General features: G+C 46.9%; 2 protein-coding genes across 3 annotated transcripts in view; one reads left to right on the forward strand and one right to left on the reverse strand.

The window, feature by feature from the left end:
- The window catches only part of kalrna (kalirin RhoGEF kinase a), a 150,310-nt gene extending 137,813 nt beyond the window's left edge, over positions 1-12,497 (reverse strand). The window contains exon 1 of one of the 2 annotated variants that reach the window (XM_042068980.1): positions 11,812-12,497. In XM_042068980.1, coding sequence (XP_041924914.1) covers positions 11,812-11,878 — 67 coding nt within the window. In that variant the 5' untranslated portion in view covers positions 11,879-12,497. The remainder of the gene's footprint in view (positions 1-11,811) is intronic. The other variant, XM_042068981.1, reaches the window with a different exon arrangement.
- A 1,014-nt stretch (positions 12,498-13,511) lies between these two features.
- Positions 13,512-15,295, forward strand: LOC121700267 (ropporin-1-like). The gene is made up of 5 exons (XM_042083141.1): positions 13,512-13,750; positions 13,959-14,076; positions 14,259-14,420; positions 14,842-15,023; positions 15,159-15,295. The coding sequence occupies exons 1-5, from the start codon at positions 13,635-13,637 to the stop codon at positions 15,226-15,228; spliced, it is 648 nt and encodes a 215-aa protein (XP_041939075.1). The 5' UTR covers positions 13,512-13,634; the 3' UTR covers positions 15,229-15,295.
- Positions 15,296-16,259: the final 964 nt, after the last annotated feature.

The raw sequence follows: 16,259 nt of genomic DNA on the forward strand, positions 1-16,259 counted from the left end.
CTGATTTATGACTGCAGGTATTTCAGAAACACTTCAGGTATGTCTGGTCTAACAGGAGAAAAGCATGGAGAGAAGCTATAATTAAAACACATAATTAATCCATCACTGACACAAACATAATAATAATAATAGTAATAATAATAATAATAATAATGCTAGTATCGCAACACAACGTTATCACAATTGATTAATGAACTGGCTCCAACAGAGTCATAACATACTGAGAGAATGTTCCCTACAGTGCATAAATACCCTCCACAAAAATCTCAAACTGTGTGTGCTGCGAAGGATTGCAGCGCTGTGCTAGCAAGAGTAGGCTAATGAGGCTGCCTGCCTTCTCCCAGCTTAAAGGCCATTAGTAAAATTTTCCTCTTTGTTCTATTAATACAGGCCACAGAGACAGCGCTTGCAAAGATCTGTTTAGTCAATTGTAGCCCAATTCTGCAGAGCACTTTTCCTTGCGTGCTCTTGCCCCCACATCCACCATGACAGTGCAGGAATGACGACATGGAGACCAGGCATATGAGAAAATGAGCTTTAATTGCTATTGACATCTGTTTTTTTGCACACATACACACACACACACACTCAGCAAAAAAAAGAAAAAGGCACGCGGTGTCTCAAAAGAGGCCTTTCATTCATATTCAAAGAGCACTGTAAAACCCATAAGCGAATTGAAGTTATGAAATCCATTATTTCCTTCCCAATTAAGGAAGGGGGGGGTGGTTGAGGAGGAAAATGTCGATTGGCCGACCACTTTGCCAAGACAATGCGCGACTTCTTGTGAGTCGCTGCCAGATGACACAGACACTGCGGGCCCGTCTGAACTGAGCGTCTGGCGGATCTCCATCTGTGGTGAAGTAAATAGGATTGCTTTTCCTACTGTCTCTGCGACGAAGTATGATGGAGGGGAAAGAGAGAAGAGTTTTTAACATCCGCGGTGGAGAAGCGGAGCTTTCCAAGCATCCAGGGCAAACATGCCAGCCCGGCACAGCCGTCTAAACCGCCGTATGCAACACCCACAAGACTCCGCACAAAAGCGAGCTCCTCTCTCTCTCCTTCTCTCTCTCCTTCTCTCTCTCTCTCTCTTTCTGCCCCTGCCGACGGGAGTCTAAGAAAACCTCCACCATTATGATGCACTAAAACGCACATACTTGAGAATAACGGTTCTTGACCGTTGACTTCTCCCCCTTGCACACTGTGGAAATAAACTCAACGGTATGGAAAAAAATGCACAGCCCGACACCTCGCTGGCTATGCAAGCGCCATATTTCACTGCTCCCCAGGGGATCAGAGATTCCTGGGTGTTGGAGCCCAAAAGCAGTAAAATACACCACATTCACCACATTCTGGAAGAAGGAGATTTCCATGCTTTACGGTGTGCTATGTGCGCACTTCCCTGCCACAGAGAAAGTATGAAATCTGTTCTTTAAGGCTCCAAAGTGTTTACTACTAGTATGTTGGGCCTTTGCTATGAAGTAGCATGTGGATTGTGCACAGTGCCGTTGTAAGCAAACACACAGTTCCAAATGTGTGGGCTAGCTTGTTGCTAAGGCCCAGCTGCAGTTTTCTCTGCTGCTGAAGTCTGCAAACTGAATCCTGACATGAGATTAAGGCAATGCTGTTACAATCCTATACACCCATTTCATTCAAAGCTTACTAATGCTTCAGTACAACATACTAATGGCTGCTTTGTTGTTTTGTTGCATTAATGGTTCTACGATACGATCATAATGGCCCTGTTGTATTCTAAATGTTTTGGTCACTCTTATAAAGAATTACAAACAACTTGCGTTTCTAGCCAGCTACTAATTTATAACGCCCAGAGGCCGAGTCGGAGTCTCGAGCCCAAAGCTGGGTCTGGAACCTCTTTGATCCTGTTAACTCTGCGCTGATCAGCCTGGGAGGACTTTGGCTTGGCCTTCCACTCGCTTTATTGAGAACTTTTTTCCTTCCTCCTCCTCCTTTTCTTCTCCTTCGCTTTTTTTCTTTTTTTTTTTTTCTTAAATCGCACGGTTAGTTTATACTGGCAGTGCAGCTGCGGTGCTCTGGTGCCAACTCTCCCAGTGCGTTCATTAGTCCAGCAGCTGTGTTGTACGCCGGGAGAACTCAACCAGTACGGCGCTCTCGCCGCGGCATTATACACAGCAATCTCGCCTCGTCTTTTTTAAAACTTCACACGTTGCCGGATGACACGCTATTCGCACATCTGATTTTGCCCGACCCGCGGACCTAACCTTGCTCTGAGTGCTGAGAGAGAGAGAGAGAGAGAGAGAGAGAGAGAGAGAGAGAGAGAGAAAGAGAGTGAGTGAGAGTAAGACAGAGAGAGAGAGAGTGAGAGAAAAAAAGTGAGTGAGAGGGCTTGAGTGCTGGAACGAGTCTCTGCTCAGACCTACAGCACATCCATCTTAACTCAGTTAAGTTGCCGTCTTCCTCTTGGCCAGCTATTACTGGCACCAGAGCCGGCACCAGGCCCATTGTCTGTGAAGGCATGTTTTCCTTTTGCCAGGCACCAGGCCCATTGTCTGTGAAGGCATGTTTTCCTTTTGCCAGGCAAAGCCCCCAAAAGTCTTTTTCTCATGGCTTCGATGAGCAGGTCTCTCTCTCTTAGACTGAATGGCTTTTCCAGATGTTCCTAGTAATCTCTAATATATTGGTATTATAGCTCCAGTGTGCTGAACTTGGCAGTGTGGGCTTGTGGGGGTCCTCCGGTAATCCCTGAGTGTGTGTAACTCTACCCTCCAGACATACACCCAGCGATATTATTAAAGCCCACCTCAAACACATCCCAGTGTTTTATGGTGCCCTGCGAAAAGGACAAGTAATTCAGAGCATGCGGCACACATAAGTTAACCTGCTAACAGCACCTGAATGTCTCATTCAAGGGACTCATTTAGCGCAGTCATTCCTGTTGAACTAAGTCAATGACCCTTGTCGTCGACAGAGTTGGATAAACTTTTTCGGCGCTGCAGTAAAAAGACACCCTTTTGGGACGAGCGCCTTGAGTTTGTGCGCTCACTGCGAAAACATGCACACGGCCCCCCGAAAATAAGCCGATCGAAACGTAATGCTGTGGGAGCCTCGGCCCTGGGCCGGCAACAACAGCAAACAAAACGGCTAAATCTACACCAGACACGCTGGAGTTTCTGTGCGCTGGCGTTTCCTTGGGCCGAGCTCAAACACAGGCTGTTTATACACGCGGTGTGGTGTGGAGAGCAGCGCCAGGAGAATTCTGTCCTCGTCCTACATGCTAATAAAACACAACACAGACCCTGCAGAGAGAAAGTCGCATATCAATGAGAACCCCACCACCACCACCACCACCACCAACAGCAGCACCCTCCCCTTTCGTCCTCCCGGTCGGCTTTTCAGCAACCTCCCCCCTTTTCAAATGGAGACCAGCGCTGGAGTCTGGCATTTGCTTGCCCCCCCCCCCCTCCTTCATTTACACACACAGATGCATTCACTCTCTTTCTCACACACACACACAAACACACACACACTCTCTCTCACACACACACACACACAAACACACACCCCTTCCTCCTCTTCCTCCAGGCATCACACAAACACACACACACACACACACACACAGTAGTGCCAGGGTTGTTTTACATTAAAAAACACAGCCAGGGTCAACGCGGAGAGGTTGCCGCAATTAATAATGGCTGCAGTCAGCGGGGCTTTCATCGTAATCATGTTTCAGACGGCCAGCCCTTCCAGGAGTCATCAGCCGGACTCCGGCCAGGCCAAAAAACACAGGGGCCTGAGTTGCGGAGCGGTCCGGCCCGCTGGCACAGTGAATGACCCGCCTACTGCAGCCCGCAGCCCGCCACTAGGCTTGAGAAGCTGCTCCAACGCCAAGCGTGTTTGCCTCGCAAGGAGGGGGAGCGAGAAAGAGAGAGTGGCGGTCATAAATCTCGGAAACGTCATGGCGCTGCCGGCAGAGGGAAGGGAGAAAAAAAGCAATCACATAAGCAATCGCATAAAGGGAATTTCAGAGCGCAGACTAGGGGGGTGATGAAAGTGTCATTTCTGCTTTTTCCACGATTGAAATGATCCTCGCTATTTGTCTGGCGGAAAGGACACGGTAATCCATAGGTTTAGATGTGCACTGACATAAGAGTGGCACCCGTGTCATACACAAACATGTTAAGTCGGGCAGTACATCACACAGAATCCTTACATAGGGATGTTTTACATTGACTCAACATGGAGGAACAGCGCAGAAAAAAAAACGAGCCAACTGAGCACTGACACCTCTTAGCATTGGTGTACTTTTCACGGTCCATTTCGCTCTCCTCTCCTGTTCTCGCCTGCCTCAGACCCAGTGAAATACGGTGCTCAGAAAGCATTAGACAAGCAGCTTTCCTTTCCTTCGACAGTGTCGGCCTCTTCTCCTCATTTGGCTTAGGCCAGTGCTTTTTCTGGCCACGTTGACACCAGACCAATCTTGTGGGCAGCATGCTGAACGCAGCACTCTCTCTCTCTCTCTCTCTCTCTCTCTCTCTCTCTCTCTCTCTCTCTCTATCTCTCTCTCCTCCCCTGCCGAGCTGCGCTTTCTAACTGGCCATTTGCAAATACAGCCCTGGGTATCGAATCTCGCTTGTTTATTTTTACAGTCTTAGGATTTCGCCCAGCAATCTGGGTGAAAAGTTGCCCGTTGTGTTGTTATATCCGTACGTCACATGGATTGTCTGCGTCATGGCATTTTTCTTTTGGACAGAACCGAGCACCAGGAGGCATGAGACTTCACGATTTTCACATAAAATCCCAGATGGAAACCTCAAAGAGCAAGATACAAACATAAATATTTAAACAAATATATAAATAACCAAATGCAAGCACAACACGGCAAAGAGTCGGAATCTGAAGTTCACAATACTGATTGATGATATGCCCTGTTACTGCAAATGCCTGGACAGTGCATGAAACAAAAGCCTCCCCATTCCCTGGCGGCCTGTGAACCGCTCTGGTCAGACTGACTCCAGCCTTCAGTCTGCTGTCTCTCAGTCAGACGGAGCGAGTGGAGGAATCCAGGGATCCAGTTGACAGGCCGGAGCGGAACAGCAGATTAAGTATTCATGAGCACTCTCCTGTTCCATCTCATGTGACCTTGTGCCAGCCTCTGAGTCACTCCTGCTGCCACTGCCCTGCTGAGAGCCGTGGCGTAGGGGAGGGGAGGGCACTCAGCGGGCCGCCCAGGAAGAGGACCCATCATGCCTCACTCCCTCCCTTTCTCTCTATCTTTCAGCCATTCTCCCTTTCTTTATCTTTCTCTCTCTCCCTCCCTCTCTCTCTCCCTCCCTCTCTCTCTTTCTCTCTCTCTCTCCCTCTCTCTCTTGCTCACCCCTACCGCTGATGGAAAATAATAAAAGCGGAGACTCATAAGCTTCGATTGAAACTATTTCAACATCCAATTTAATTTTCTCTACTTCCATATCATGGCTATTTCGCTGCTTCTGCCTCCTGCCAGGAACAGATGAAGCTGAATGAGACGCTTCTCTTCTGAAACCTGAGCCACCCCTCTCCTCTCCTCCCCTCTCTCTTCTCTTCTCTTCTCCTCTCCGCTTCTCTCCTCTCCTCCCCTCTCTCTTCTCTCTCTTCTCTTCTCCTCTCCGCTTCTCTCCTCTCCTCCCCTCTCTCTTCTCTTCTCCTCCCTTCTCTCTTCTCCTCTCCTCCCCTCTCTCTTCTCTTCTCCTCCGCTTCTCTTCTCTCCACTCCTCTTCTCTCCTCTCTTCTCCTTTCTGCTCCTCTGCTCTCCTCATCTCTCTCGTTTCCTCTCCTTTCCTCGCCGGGAGCTTGAGTTCCTGCCCCGAGCTCCTCGTCCCAGTCTCAGGGAGTCCACACCGCAAAAGCCGTGTTACTCACACGGGTAGTCTTGGTGAGTGATAGCTACAGACCTCCCAGCCTCTCCCCTGGGGAGCCAGTGACAAATCCACAACAAAGCAATCAAGCCTGAAAAAAAAAGCCTGCTGAAAGTGAGCTCCTGTCCTGCCGGTAGCCAGCGGCCCCTCTCGGGACTCTCTGGAGGGCGTCGCTGTCGATTGGAAGGTAGTGTAGTAATCAGTGGGCAGATACGGGAACGACAGTGCAGCCCTGTGTGGGTGGATGGGTGGGTGGGTGGGGGGGTGAGGGGTGGCGGGGGTCGGGGCGGTCTTTATCGGGACGTCACTTGGGAGCCGTCCGCCTCCCATCATCCTCACATTAAAGCTGTGAGTGGCTAATTGGACTTTCACAGAGGGCCGCCACAGCGCTTGACCCCTCCGTAATTAGTTTACCACCGACTACCCGAGCAAGCCGGGCCAAACAGCCACGGCTGCTACATCACATTTGACAACCAATATGCCCAATAAAGGATTTTGGGGGGTGGAAATCAATGATTGTTATTCCTACACAAAAGGCCTAGAGAGCACAAACGATACAAAGACTGTGGTCAAATTTCCTCCCCAACAAACACCATCACATAAAATACATCATAGGACTAATTGCTGGCATAAAACAAATATGACATTTCCCTGAACCTCAAATCTCTTTAGATCCAATCAGATCCAGAAAAACAAAGTCCTGTTTGGATTTAGACATGTAGACGCTTTCTATATTCAGGGAGAATACAGTGCAGTTATTACCATGCTGCTCTTTCTAGGCTTACAACAGAAGAGGATTCTTTCCATCAGCAATCACTGCAAAGGATTCGCTACATTAACTCGGTGAAAAAAAGATGAAAAAAAAAAGCCCACAGGATTTTATGGAGACACGTAATGGGTCTATCCATTCAAGATGAACACTTGAAACAGGAGTGGAGGGACCAAGCAGGTGTTCTGGTTGGACTCTCATAGTTTTTATTGTGCCTCACATTCAGTAGCCTGCCCATGAGTAAAGGTCTCTGCATTTATTTTAAACGGTCACCTGCAAGGTGCACTATATAACCACGATATATCTTTCACCACGTATGATGCCAGAAATATCCCAAGCAAGAGACGGGGATGAGGGGATGTTTCATCTCCTGAAAATACTTATTGTGTGTCTGCAAAAGACCTCTCAAAACATTCTAGAAAATTTCACCAAAACAATACTTAACTTACATATGATTTGCCTAACAAATAAACAAGCCAACATGTACAATGAGAAGCCCTGTCTATCACACACTATTAGGATAAACACAGATGTCTTGCCTCGGGGGAGCGGGTCCCCTCAATTTCTCTAAAAGCCTCGTTTTTTTTAAGGAATGGATCAGTTAATAAGATCTGACTCCATTACCCTCCTGGGCCAGCCTCTCCTTTCACTCAGCCCCCCACAGCATATGGTTACACACTCCACCGTCCGACCAGGTGTGTGTGTGTGTGTGTGTGTGTGTGTGTGTGTGTGTTGGGGGGGGGGGGTGTACATCCCCTTTTTCCTCGGTGATCCCAGTTCTCCTTCTCCCCCTCTCTCTCTCTCTGTCCACGTCAGATCATGACTCAATAATCCCCACAAATCTTCTCTCACTCTCCCTATTACCCTGGTGGTTTACGTCGGGCCAATTAGCCATCTGCCAGGCCTCTCCCCGCATTATAGCATGGTGCCGCTCCGCGCAGACGCACGGCTAGCAGGGGCTACTGTTTGGCCTGCTGCAGAGAGTGGGAGGGATACACAGGAAGAGAGCGTGAGCGAGAGAGACAGCCAGAGAGAGAGAGAAAGAGAGAAAGAGAGAGAGAGAGAGAGATAGAGAGAGAGAGAGAGAGAAAGAGATAGAAGAGAGAGACTGAGGAGAATTGGGAGGGCCCAGCACCAAGCTCATTGTTACGGCTGACAGTGGGGGCATCAGACCGCATTGTTCTTCCCCCCATGCTTCCGATCAAGCGTGGAGTGGAGCCGCCATTTATGAGCGTCCTTAGTGGGACCAAGAGGAGGAGGAGAAGGAGGAGGAGGAGACCCCCACTCTGACGCTGGAAGAAAGCCAAGGCCTGTATGAGACTGGAGCTGAGCTGAGCTGAACAGGCGCCTAAAAAAGGCATGAATGAATTCAGCTATTAGCACTTAAGGCTCTCTCAGACAGAGCCCATTAGCCCATCAGTACTATCAGAGATATGCCGTGGCCCAGCTTGAGCGCAGGTTCCAAGAGGACCTCAAATGAAATCTTTGCGGATCTGATTTTTATGCGATTGTTAAATGTGCTAAGAAAGGAGACCTCGCGGGGGAAATGGTTGACTCGCATTCATGCATCTGCTTAAATACTCCACTTGACACCAGGGACCTAATTACCCGGGGGCGTTTTCATGTAGGCCTTCATTACTGAAGGAAGTCATGTGACCAAATATGCAGCAGGCTCGGGGTCACAGTGTCATCTGCGGAGCCAAAACCCACAGCTGAGCTTTCCTCTTTCATCTTTTTTTAAAATGTGAGTAAAAAATGTGAGCATCTGGTTTGGTGCCTTTGTCTCATTTTGCCACTTTTTTGTGTCACTAAATTTCCCCCTCTCTCTCTCCTACTTTCTCTTTTTCTTTACATTTTTTATTCTTTTTATGTCTTTTAAGAGTGGTTGGGTAAAGATAAATCACAAAAGCTTGTATGGCTTACCCCACAGGCCTTCAGACCGTGGCGTACAGAGAGACAGAGATAGCTAGCGAGAGAGAGAGAGAGAGAGAGAGAGAGAGACAGACAGACAGAAAGAGAGAGAGAGAAAGAGAGAGAGAGAAAGCTGTCTGTCCTATCACATACTGAAGTGGAAAATGAAGGTCCTGGGGGCATGGGGGTCAGCCAGCTGCCCCTCACAGATTTCAGACTGTCACCACACTCCAAAGCACTCCGCGTCTGTGGCACCAACACACTCTCTGCACTTTAATTATGGATGAGCCCCATCACCACAGAATACCCACGGCTGAGCCACACAATGGTGGATGTGTTTCACCACCAGCAAAGACTTCGAGCTTTTACAAAAACGTTAAAGACGTATGCAACAACTTCATCAGGCTTCATTGTTCAATAAGTTAATCAGAGTGATAAAGGCCTGCTTCAGAAATGCTGGGAGACGGATGGGGTGGGTGGGGTGGGGTGGGGTGGGGCGAGATAGAAATAGCCTGCTCAGATCCGGATGGTGTAGGTTGCACTCAGGGAGAGCTGAGTCTTGCTGGCTGAAAGGCTGGAGATGTGGATATTGATCCGTGGGGTGGGCTCTGCCAATCTCCTGGCCTTATTACCCGAGGCGATGATGGACCAGGCTCCACTAAAATACAGCTAGTTAAAAAAAATGAGGGCACACTAGGCCAAATTGCTTCCCCCTTGTAATTGCTTCGGCTCATATTTAACTTACAGCCCCCAGAACAAGGTAGACGCAGAGGTAGACAAAATGGGAGGGCTTTTGTTCTCTCTGATTACTTAGCCCACATAAAAGGCCGTGCTGGAGGGCAGGAGGCGGACCTGTGTCCTCATCCAGAGGAGCACACACCAAGAGGCTGGAGTCCGCTCCACAAAGCAGGGGTGAATCAAAGTTTGCGTTTGAGGTTAAGCTACCTCTGAGCTGTGAAGAAGCAGGCTTGGGGCGGGATGTATCCGGCGAGGGCTCCGGACATAAAACCCACTTTAGAGTCCTTTCAGGCTGGCCATTGTGAATGGATAGCTGCTCGCTCAGCCACATAATGTCTTTCTTCAGCCAGGCAAAACACCCACGGATGTTTGGTTTGGTGGTAGGATCAGGATCGGGGGGGGGGGGGGGGGGGGGGGGCTGGCTGGGCAGGAGCAGCTGAGGCCAGGGGAGATAGAGGTGGAGGTGGAGGGGTGGAGTAATGGAGGAGGCACAGCTCTCTCTCTCTCTCTCTCCCTCTCTCTCTCTCCTATACCCACCCAGAGGGAAAGATCTGCCATGGCGGATCAGGCCCAGCCATCGATGACTGCGACCAGATGCGAGCAGATGTCCCCGTCTCCACTGCTGCTGCCGCCACGGCAAAGTCATGCTCCTCGCCACTGGCCTCGGCCCGAGAGCCGCCATCTGTGAGTCATTTCACGTTCGTCAGACGACCTTAAGCAAGAGGAGAGGAGAAGGCGGCAGCCGTGCTGTGGTTCCGAGGACAGACCCTGACACAAAAGACTGACTGTGTCTCTCTCTCCCGCTCTCCCGGCTCCTCTCCAAGCTCGTGTCCCACTTTGCTGCTATGCATATGCCCCAAAACCACAGATGCAGCCCCCCTATGTTCCCTGCTGCAGCCGGTGCCAATCGGCACTAGAAAAGATGCCCATACCCAGCCAAAGACTAGTTTTTATGCTAAGACAGCACTCTTTAGTATACAAACCCACCCTCGCAGCCCCCAAGACACAAACATTTCCTGACATTTCAGCATGACCCTAAAATGTAATGGAGGGATCATAAACAGCATCAGACAGACAGAGAGAGAGAGAAAGAGAGAGAGAGAGAGAGAGAGAGAGAGAGAGAGAGAGAGAAGGAATGGAGGGCGAGGTGGATGAGAGGAGTGGGGCATGACTTCCTTTATCAGCACTTCCTCCAGGATCAAGTTGTAAAAGTGCGCTGCTATTTTGACGGGCGGCGTAAACTGCTGAGGAGTGGATCTGGAGAGCAGGAGTGCAGTGAGGCGGGCGAGAGCCAGCACCAGGGTGTGTCCTCACGCCGCACACTCAGAGTGCAGGACACACAGGCGCGGTGGCATGTGTCTGCTAGCATCCTAACCGACAGAGGCACTGCAGGAGTGCTGGTATCACATCACATGCATGTGCGATCTGATTCTGAGGCTACATAATGTCCACTTCTGATAGGAGCCTTCAGATCAGTCCTAACAGGTGAATAGGCATTTTATTCAAGAAGACAATGAAACAAAGTCAATGTGTCTATGTGGGTGTTTGATATTAAGAGTCAAACTCATTCAAAATTCAAAACAATTAAACACCAGTGAACAGGCCAGCCATTCCACTGAATACAGACTATTATTCGACCCGATCCATAATTTACAAAGATCAAGTATATAGCTGAGCTCCTGTAAAACTGGTTAAGTCATAATGATGATTCCTTTGAAGCAATCATACAATGAATTTCTAGATGAAAGCATAACAGCATCCATTGACACTGAGGTTGTGTAGGAGGGGGAAGTCCATACTCTGAGTTGATTGTTCTCACACATTTCTAAATTGGCTTCACTTTGTGAGACCCAAGGTGGCCATAACCTCAGGCCAATTATAGTCTTTCCCCGAAGTTATATGTTTGGGATAGGGGAACGAGACAAACCAAATGTATGTGGTCTCTAACGTAGATGCTTTGTATTTCACACAAGACTGCATCATTGCTTTCTTGAACCCATAGTTTCATTTCCATTGTCGCAAAGTTCCTCTGTGGGTGAAATGTATCGACGTGGAACGACTGTATGCTATCCTTCAACTTTTTGTTTCTTCTACTAGAAGATATGAGAGTTGAAGCGTGAGCGTTTTCAGTAGAAATCCGTGTGACACAGCAGGCACAACTGTCAAACAAAAGCGATGTGCTACCCCCATGTAAGGATGCATTAGAGAGAGGTCAGATAGAGCTGGTAAGACCTTATTTCAAACAACTTGAACTGCGTTTGGAGATGGAGAAAAGATGGGAGATATGCTGTCCAGTGTCGACATCAATTGGTCCATATGTTGTATAGTCTATCTGACGGTTTACTTAAGGATACATTGGGTATTAATTATGTGCTTGCGCTCACAGCAACACTCTCTTACAGCTCTGGGATCCCTCTCCGTTTACCAATACAGTGATAAAACCTAAACACACTACTATGATACGTCAAGCCTATCCAAATCCGCTTATTGAAAACTGGAGTAGAATTTGCCTAGTTACTATCTTACCTGTTTTGAAGAATGCATCCGTATCAGAGTCATTCGGTCCCTCCTCGGCAGCTTCTGCGGAATTCATCTTTTTCTCCTTGAGGTTGAGAACTAATCAGTAAAAAGAAATATATCCAGTGAATAGTGTTGAAGCTGAAAAAAGATCAGTGCATGGGCATCTCCATGTTCTTGAGTTCTTGGTCGTGGCCGTTCCGTTCTCCAGTCCTGGCTCTACGTCTTCTGGTGCCCCCTACAATGAACAGCGCCGTGTTTCGGTCTATTGTTTCGAATCGAGCCTCCCTCAGCAGCTCCGGCGCCACAATAGGACCATCAGCGCATGTGACACAGAAGATGCCGTTTAGAGGCTCCGAATTAAGATAGCATTTTACCTAGGCTAAATTGTAAGTTGGGACAACCGAGAAGAATAGGTGAATGAAATTAAAGAAAACCACCGGCATTTTGAATAATTAGCCAAGCTGAGTCTTGCGCTCGCTTGGTTGGATTCGAACGATATCTTTAACAGTGAGTGATGTCACGAAATATGCATAATGTAAGGTTAAGTGGCTTTTCCTGGCCAAACTAAGATTTTTAACTCACGAAATCATCGTTTTTTTAAAAACTACCCGTTGTAGAAAATATACATAGTCTAACCACTGTTGAAAAATACAGTAAAGTTGTGAAAATAGGCTACGTTTGCACTGGCAGGGCGTATTTTCTTAACAATAGCAGAGATTCTCGGAGTCGGCGCCCTCCTTCCCTACTGAACCCACGCCCCCCTCAGTCACTACACAGAAGTTGTAGGCGCTGCTGCATTCACGGCTTGCACAGTTATTAAAATATGGGGCAGTTGGCTCACAAATAATATACATTTGTTATATAATCAATTTGTAATATATATATTACAAATTGATTATAAACATTTATTATATATTTATTATATAAATTATTAGGTTATTAAATTAGTAGCCTAGCTAATTGTCGTTTTGTTTTCTTTCCCGCCTCTTTTGTTTGCCTTTTTTTTTTACCAAATAGCTGTGTGGGTAGAGTAGGCTAGCTCAATAAAAAATAAATATAGCAGACGATGAACACCCAATTTTAGGCTATAGCCTAGCCTTGGTTTGTGCTAGAAGAGCTGGGTGCAACAAATGTACACTACACCTACCACAACCGTGTGTGTGTGTTGGGGTGAAAATGTATTTAGGCTACACATAACATAGAAAATTAAATTAAGACATAACATACAATGAAAAATGTATGAGTTAGTTAATCTGAAAAAGTCCATGGGCGTGATGACTTTTTACTTGAACAGCACACAGCATGGTGACATTGAACAGACCAACCCGGAGCCTTGTTGGCAGTCTGGAGAGCACTGGAAGCACAGATCAGCAGTCCGGTCGACTTTTGACAGCTACAGCTCCTCATGCTAGTTTATTATCAATCCAGCGTTCCTGGGCAATCATCCAGTTCCCAGGTGGCTAGCATAGTATGACAGCTGTCAGCTTCATATGGCCTGGTATTGAAAACGTGACTGGTATGATTTTCTGATAGACGTACTGTAACCTACCTACAGATCTATCAAACATTCAGACCATTGACAGAGCCAGACTATGAAGATCTAAAAGAAGGGAAACAGTGCCCTCTAGTGGTAAGTGCCACAGCCTAGGGCTACGTCATGTAGCCCATGAAGTTCTAAATTCTATTTTGACAATCTCATACAACAACATTCGAAAAACTCACTCACTCATTCGGCGTTGTGCGTGAATCAAGACGTGATACTTTTATCCGGCTGTTTAGTACCAATCTCTTGTTTCAGTCTGTTAAATTGCCAAATATAGGTTACATATATGTCTCAGTCGAGAGAAGATGTCTTCATACCAGATACACTGCCAGAATTTCTGAAGCAGTACACAAAAGATGTGATCCGAACTCAACCTGAAGATCTTCTTCAATGGTCTCATAAGTAAGTCCCTAATAGACTAGAGTCAATTATAGCTTTTGGCTACATTTAAGTCCACTCAGAAAGACAAGTCAGTAACTATTTCTTCACTGCATTGTCAGACTGTTTTTTTTTTTTTTTTTTTTAATGTTATGATCATATTTGTTTTATTAAGCACTTTAATATTTGAAGTATATCAAGCCTGAAATGATGCTAGAATGTATATATTCAGGTACTTCACTGCTCTGGTAAAGGGGCAGCCTCTACCGGTAGGCCAGCCATCTGATCGCCATTTGTTACAAGCCGTAAGGAATCTCACTCCAGAAATTTTGAGAGGACTACATTCCCAGGTGGGTAGCTACTGAGGTTTTTCCTTATCTATTAACTCTGTGAATAATATTATGAACAACCACAATGCCACAACTACTAATAAAGGGTAGGCCTACCTTACAACGTCACCTTATCCCTCCTTGACTGTTAAATATGTTTGTGATGTAATACAATGTGCAATGTGTCTACTGAAAATATTCAGTTCCACAAGCAAAGAATGGTCAGCCAGAAGGACATCATGTCGGCGTGGAAGTCCCTGAACCTGGCTGAGAACTGCCTCAGTGAGGCCTTCACGCTGGGCCGCTTCGGGGAGCCGGTAGAGTGGATGAAGTTCTTCACTCTCTGCTGCAACCATCTGGGAGGGGTGAGTATGGGCTGGTCCTTGATTATGCATGTAGAGAGATATTTACTTTGGACACATTTTCATTGGTGCCTTCATCTTGACAATAGCTTTTGTTCAAAGCACCAGAATATTGTACATTTGAATTTTGGTGTGTCATCTTTAAAAAGAAGTATCAGTAATGTCAATGCTATATGTGAGTTGTTAAGTCGTGGTTGTAAAGGGTTAAACTGAATTATAATGTCACACCCCTTACCCTCAAGCCGGACCTATTTGATGAGTAATTATTAATTTAACAAAAAAAAAATACATTGTCATTCTGGCTAGAATTAATTACCCACGGCATCAAGGTACATGCATGTTTCCTTCATCCTTATCATTCATCACTACTGAGAGGAATTTTGACTTGAAGAAAGAAAGCAAACTGGTGTTCATGTTCTGACAGAATATCAGACAAGCACTGGTCCAGGCCTGCTACATCCTGAACTCGGACCCTCAGTGCCAGCCACCCGATGCTTGTGTTCCATTCAGCATGTTCAAGTGCCTGTATTTCTACCTGGTACATGTGACTGGCAAACTCACTCGAAAACAGGCGGAGGAGACACTGACAGTCCTCCAGCAGCAAACGTAAGTCATTTGCATTTGGATTTGACGTGAATCATTTAGCAAGAGAAGTTAAGCTATCCACCCATTCATGTAGTGGTGAAATGGTTACATTTATAGAGTTCGATATAAATATTCTTATCCTCCCCTAACTTGCAGGCATAATGGGGTGGTGAAGGTATCAGACTTCATCAATGACTATAAACTCATCCTGGATCCAACCCAGTGATCTCCTCCGAGATCTCTTCCAATAATACAAGTTTTTTTCTGTAATAAACCTGACTTTTTACTGTCAATACATTTTCTCATACACTTAGCAGAAAAGTAGAACGGAAATAATTAGGAACAATGACAGGAAATGGATTTTTGGCCTTTCCTCTATTGATAATAACAGATAAGGAATGACAAGCTGATTTCTCAGAAAGCATTTTTAAGTGCGAAATGGGCTTGTATTGTTGGGTTGCGTGTTGGCACTGGCGGCCTGACCCTCCCTAGAGGAGCACCCTGGCCCTGTGAGCGAGCACCTTCTCCCACAGATGGACACGCTGGGCCGACAGGTGCCAGGAAGTGACACTCTTCCTTTAAGCAGGTTTGGAGCTGTAGGCTACGAAAATATCCACTTTCAGCAGGCTATTCTGAGTCCCACCTCCTAGCTAGCCAAATGCTTCATTACATGGCAGAAAATATTTATGTTTTCCCTCTCTCTCCTACACTCACACACAAACACACAGACACACACACATTTTTGCACATTTGCTCTCTTTCTTTCTCTCTCTCTCTCACCCCAGAATCTCATCTCCACCCATTGTGATTATGGTGGAGATAAACATTAGGCAAATCTGATTACGCTGCAAAGTGCGATCGCTGGTCCAGGTCCAACTCCTGTCGTTTCCATGGCCACCCAAGTACAGAGTGTTCAGTAGTGCTAGTGCTGGAGACCGTTCGGCCAGGAGACCTGGGGCCATCGGAGCATGGCCTGTTAACAGGGCACTGGGAGATGGCAGCCAGCCAGTTTCCTCATGCTTACCAATGACCTGAGACAAATGCACGGCATATGGTTTAGGCATTGAAAAGCCCGCAAAAAACACAGTCATGCCAAGGCGTACATGCCGAAAATAAAATAGAATGCGCATGAATTCATGGGAGAATGAGCAAGACTGTAAAGGGATATTGGCCTTAACTGATAATGTCTTGAAAACAGTCAGACAGTTAAATGTTTCCTTTGTGGATTTGTGGTGAAATACACATGACGTGTCATTC

The sequence above is a fragment of the Alosa sapidissima genome, chromosome 2 (genome assembly GCF_018492685.1).
Source record: "Alosa sapidissima isolate fAloSap1 chromosome 2, fAloSap1.pri, whole genome shotgun sequence".
Lineage (NCBI taxonomy): Eukaryota > Metazoa > Chordata > Actinopteri > Clupeiformes > Clupeidae > Alosa > Alosa sapidissima.

What these genes read in the sequence shown, in the direction of transcription:
- LOC121700267 (XM_042083141.1), top strand. Translation starts at nt 13,635, where the DNA reads ATGTCTCAGTCGAGAGAAGATGTCTTCATACCAGATACACTGCCAGAA. An exon ending in CTTCTTCAATGGTCTCATAA is followed by an intron (nt 13,751 to 13,958) that starts GTAAGTCCCTAA and finishes GTATATATTCAG; the next exon opens with GTACTTCACTGCTCTGGTAA. An exon ending in GCTGCAACCATCTGGGAGGG is followed by an intron (nt 14,421 to 14,841) that starts GTGAGTATGGGC and finishes ATGTTCTGACAG; the next exon opens with AATATCAGACAAGCACTGGT.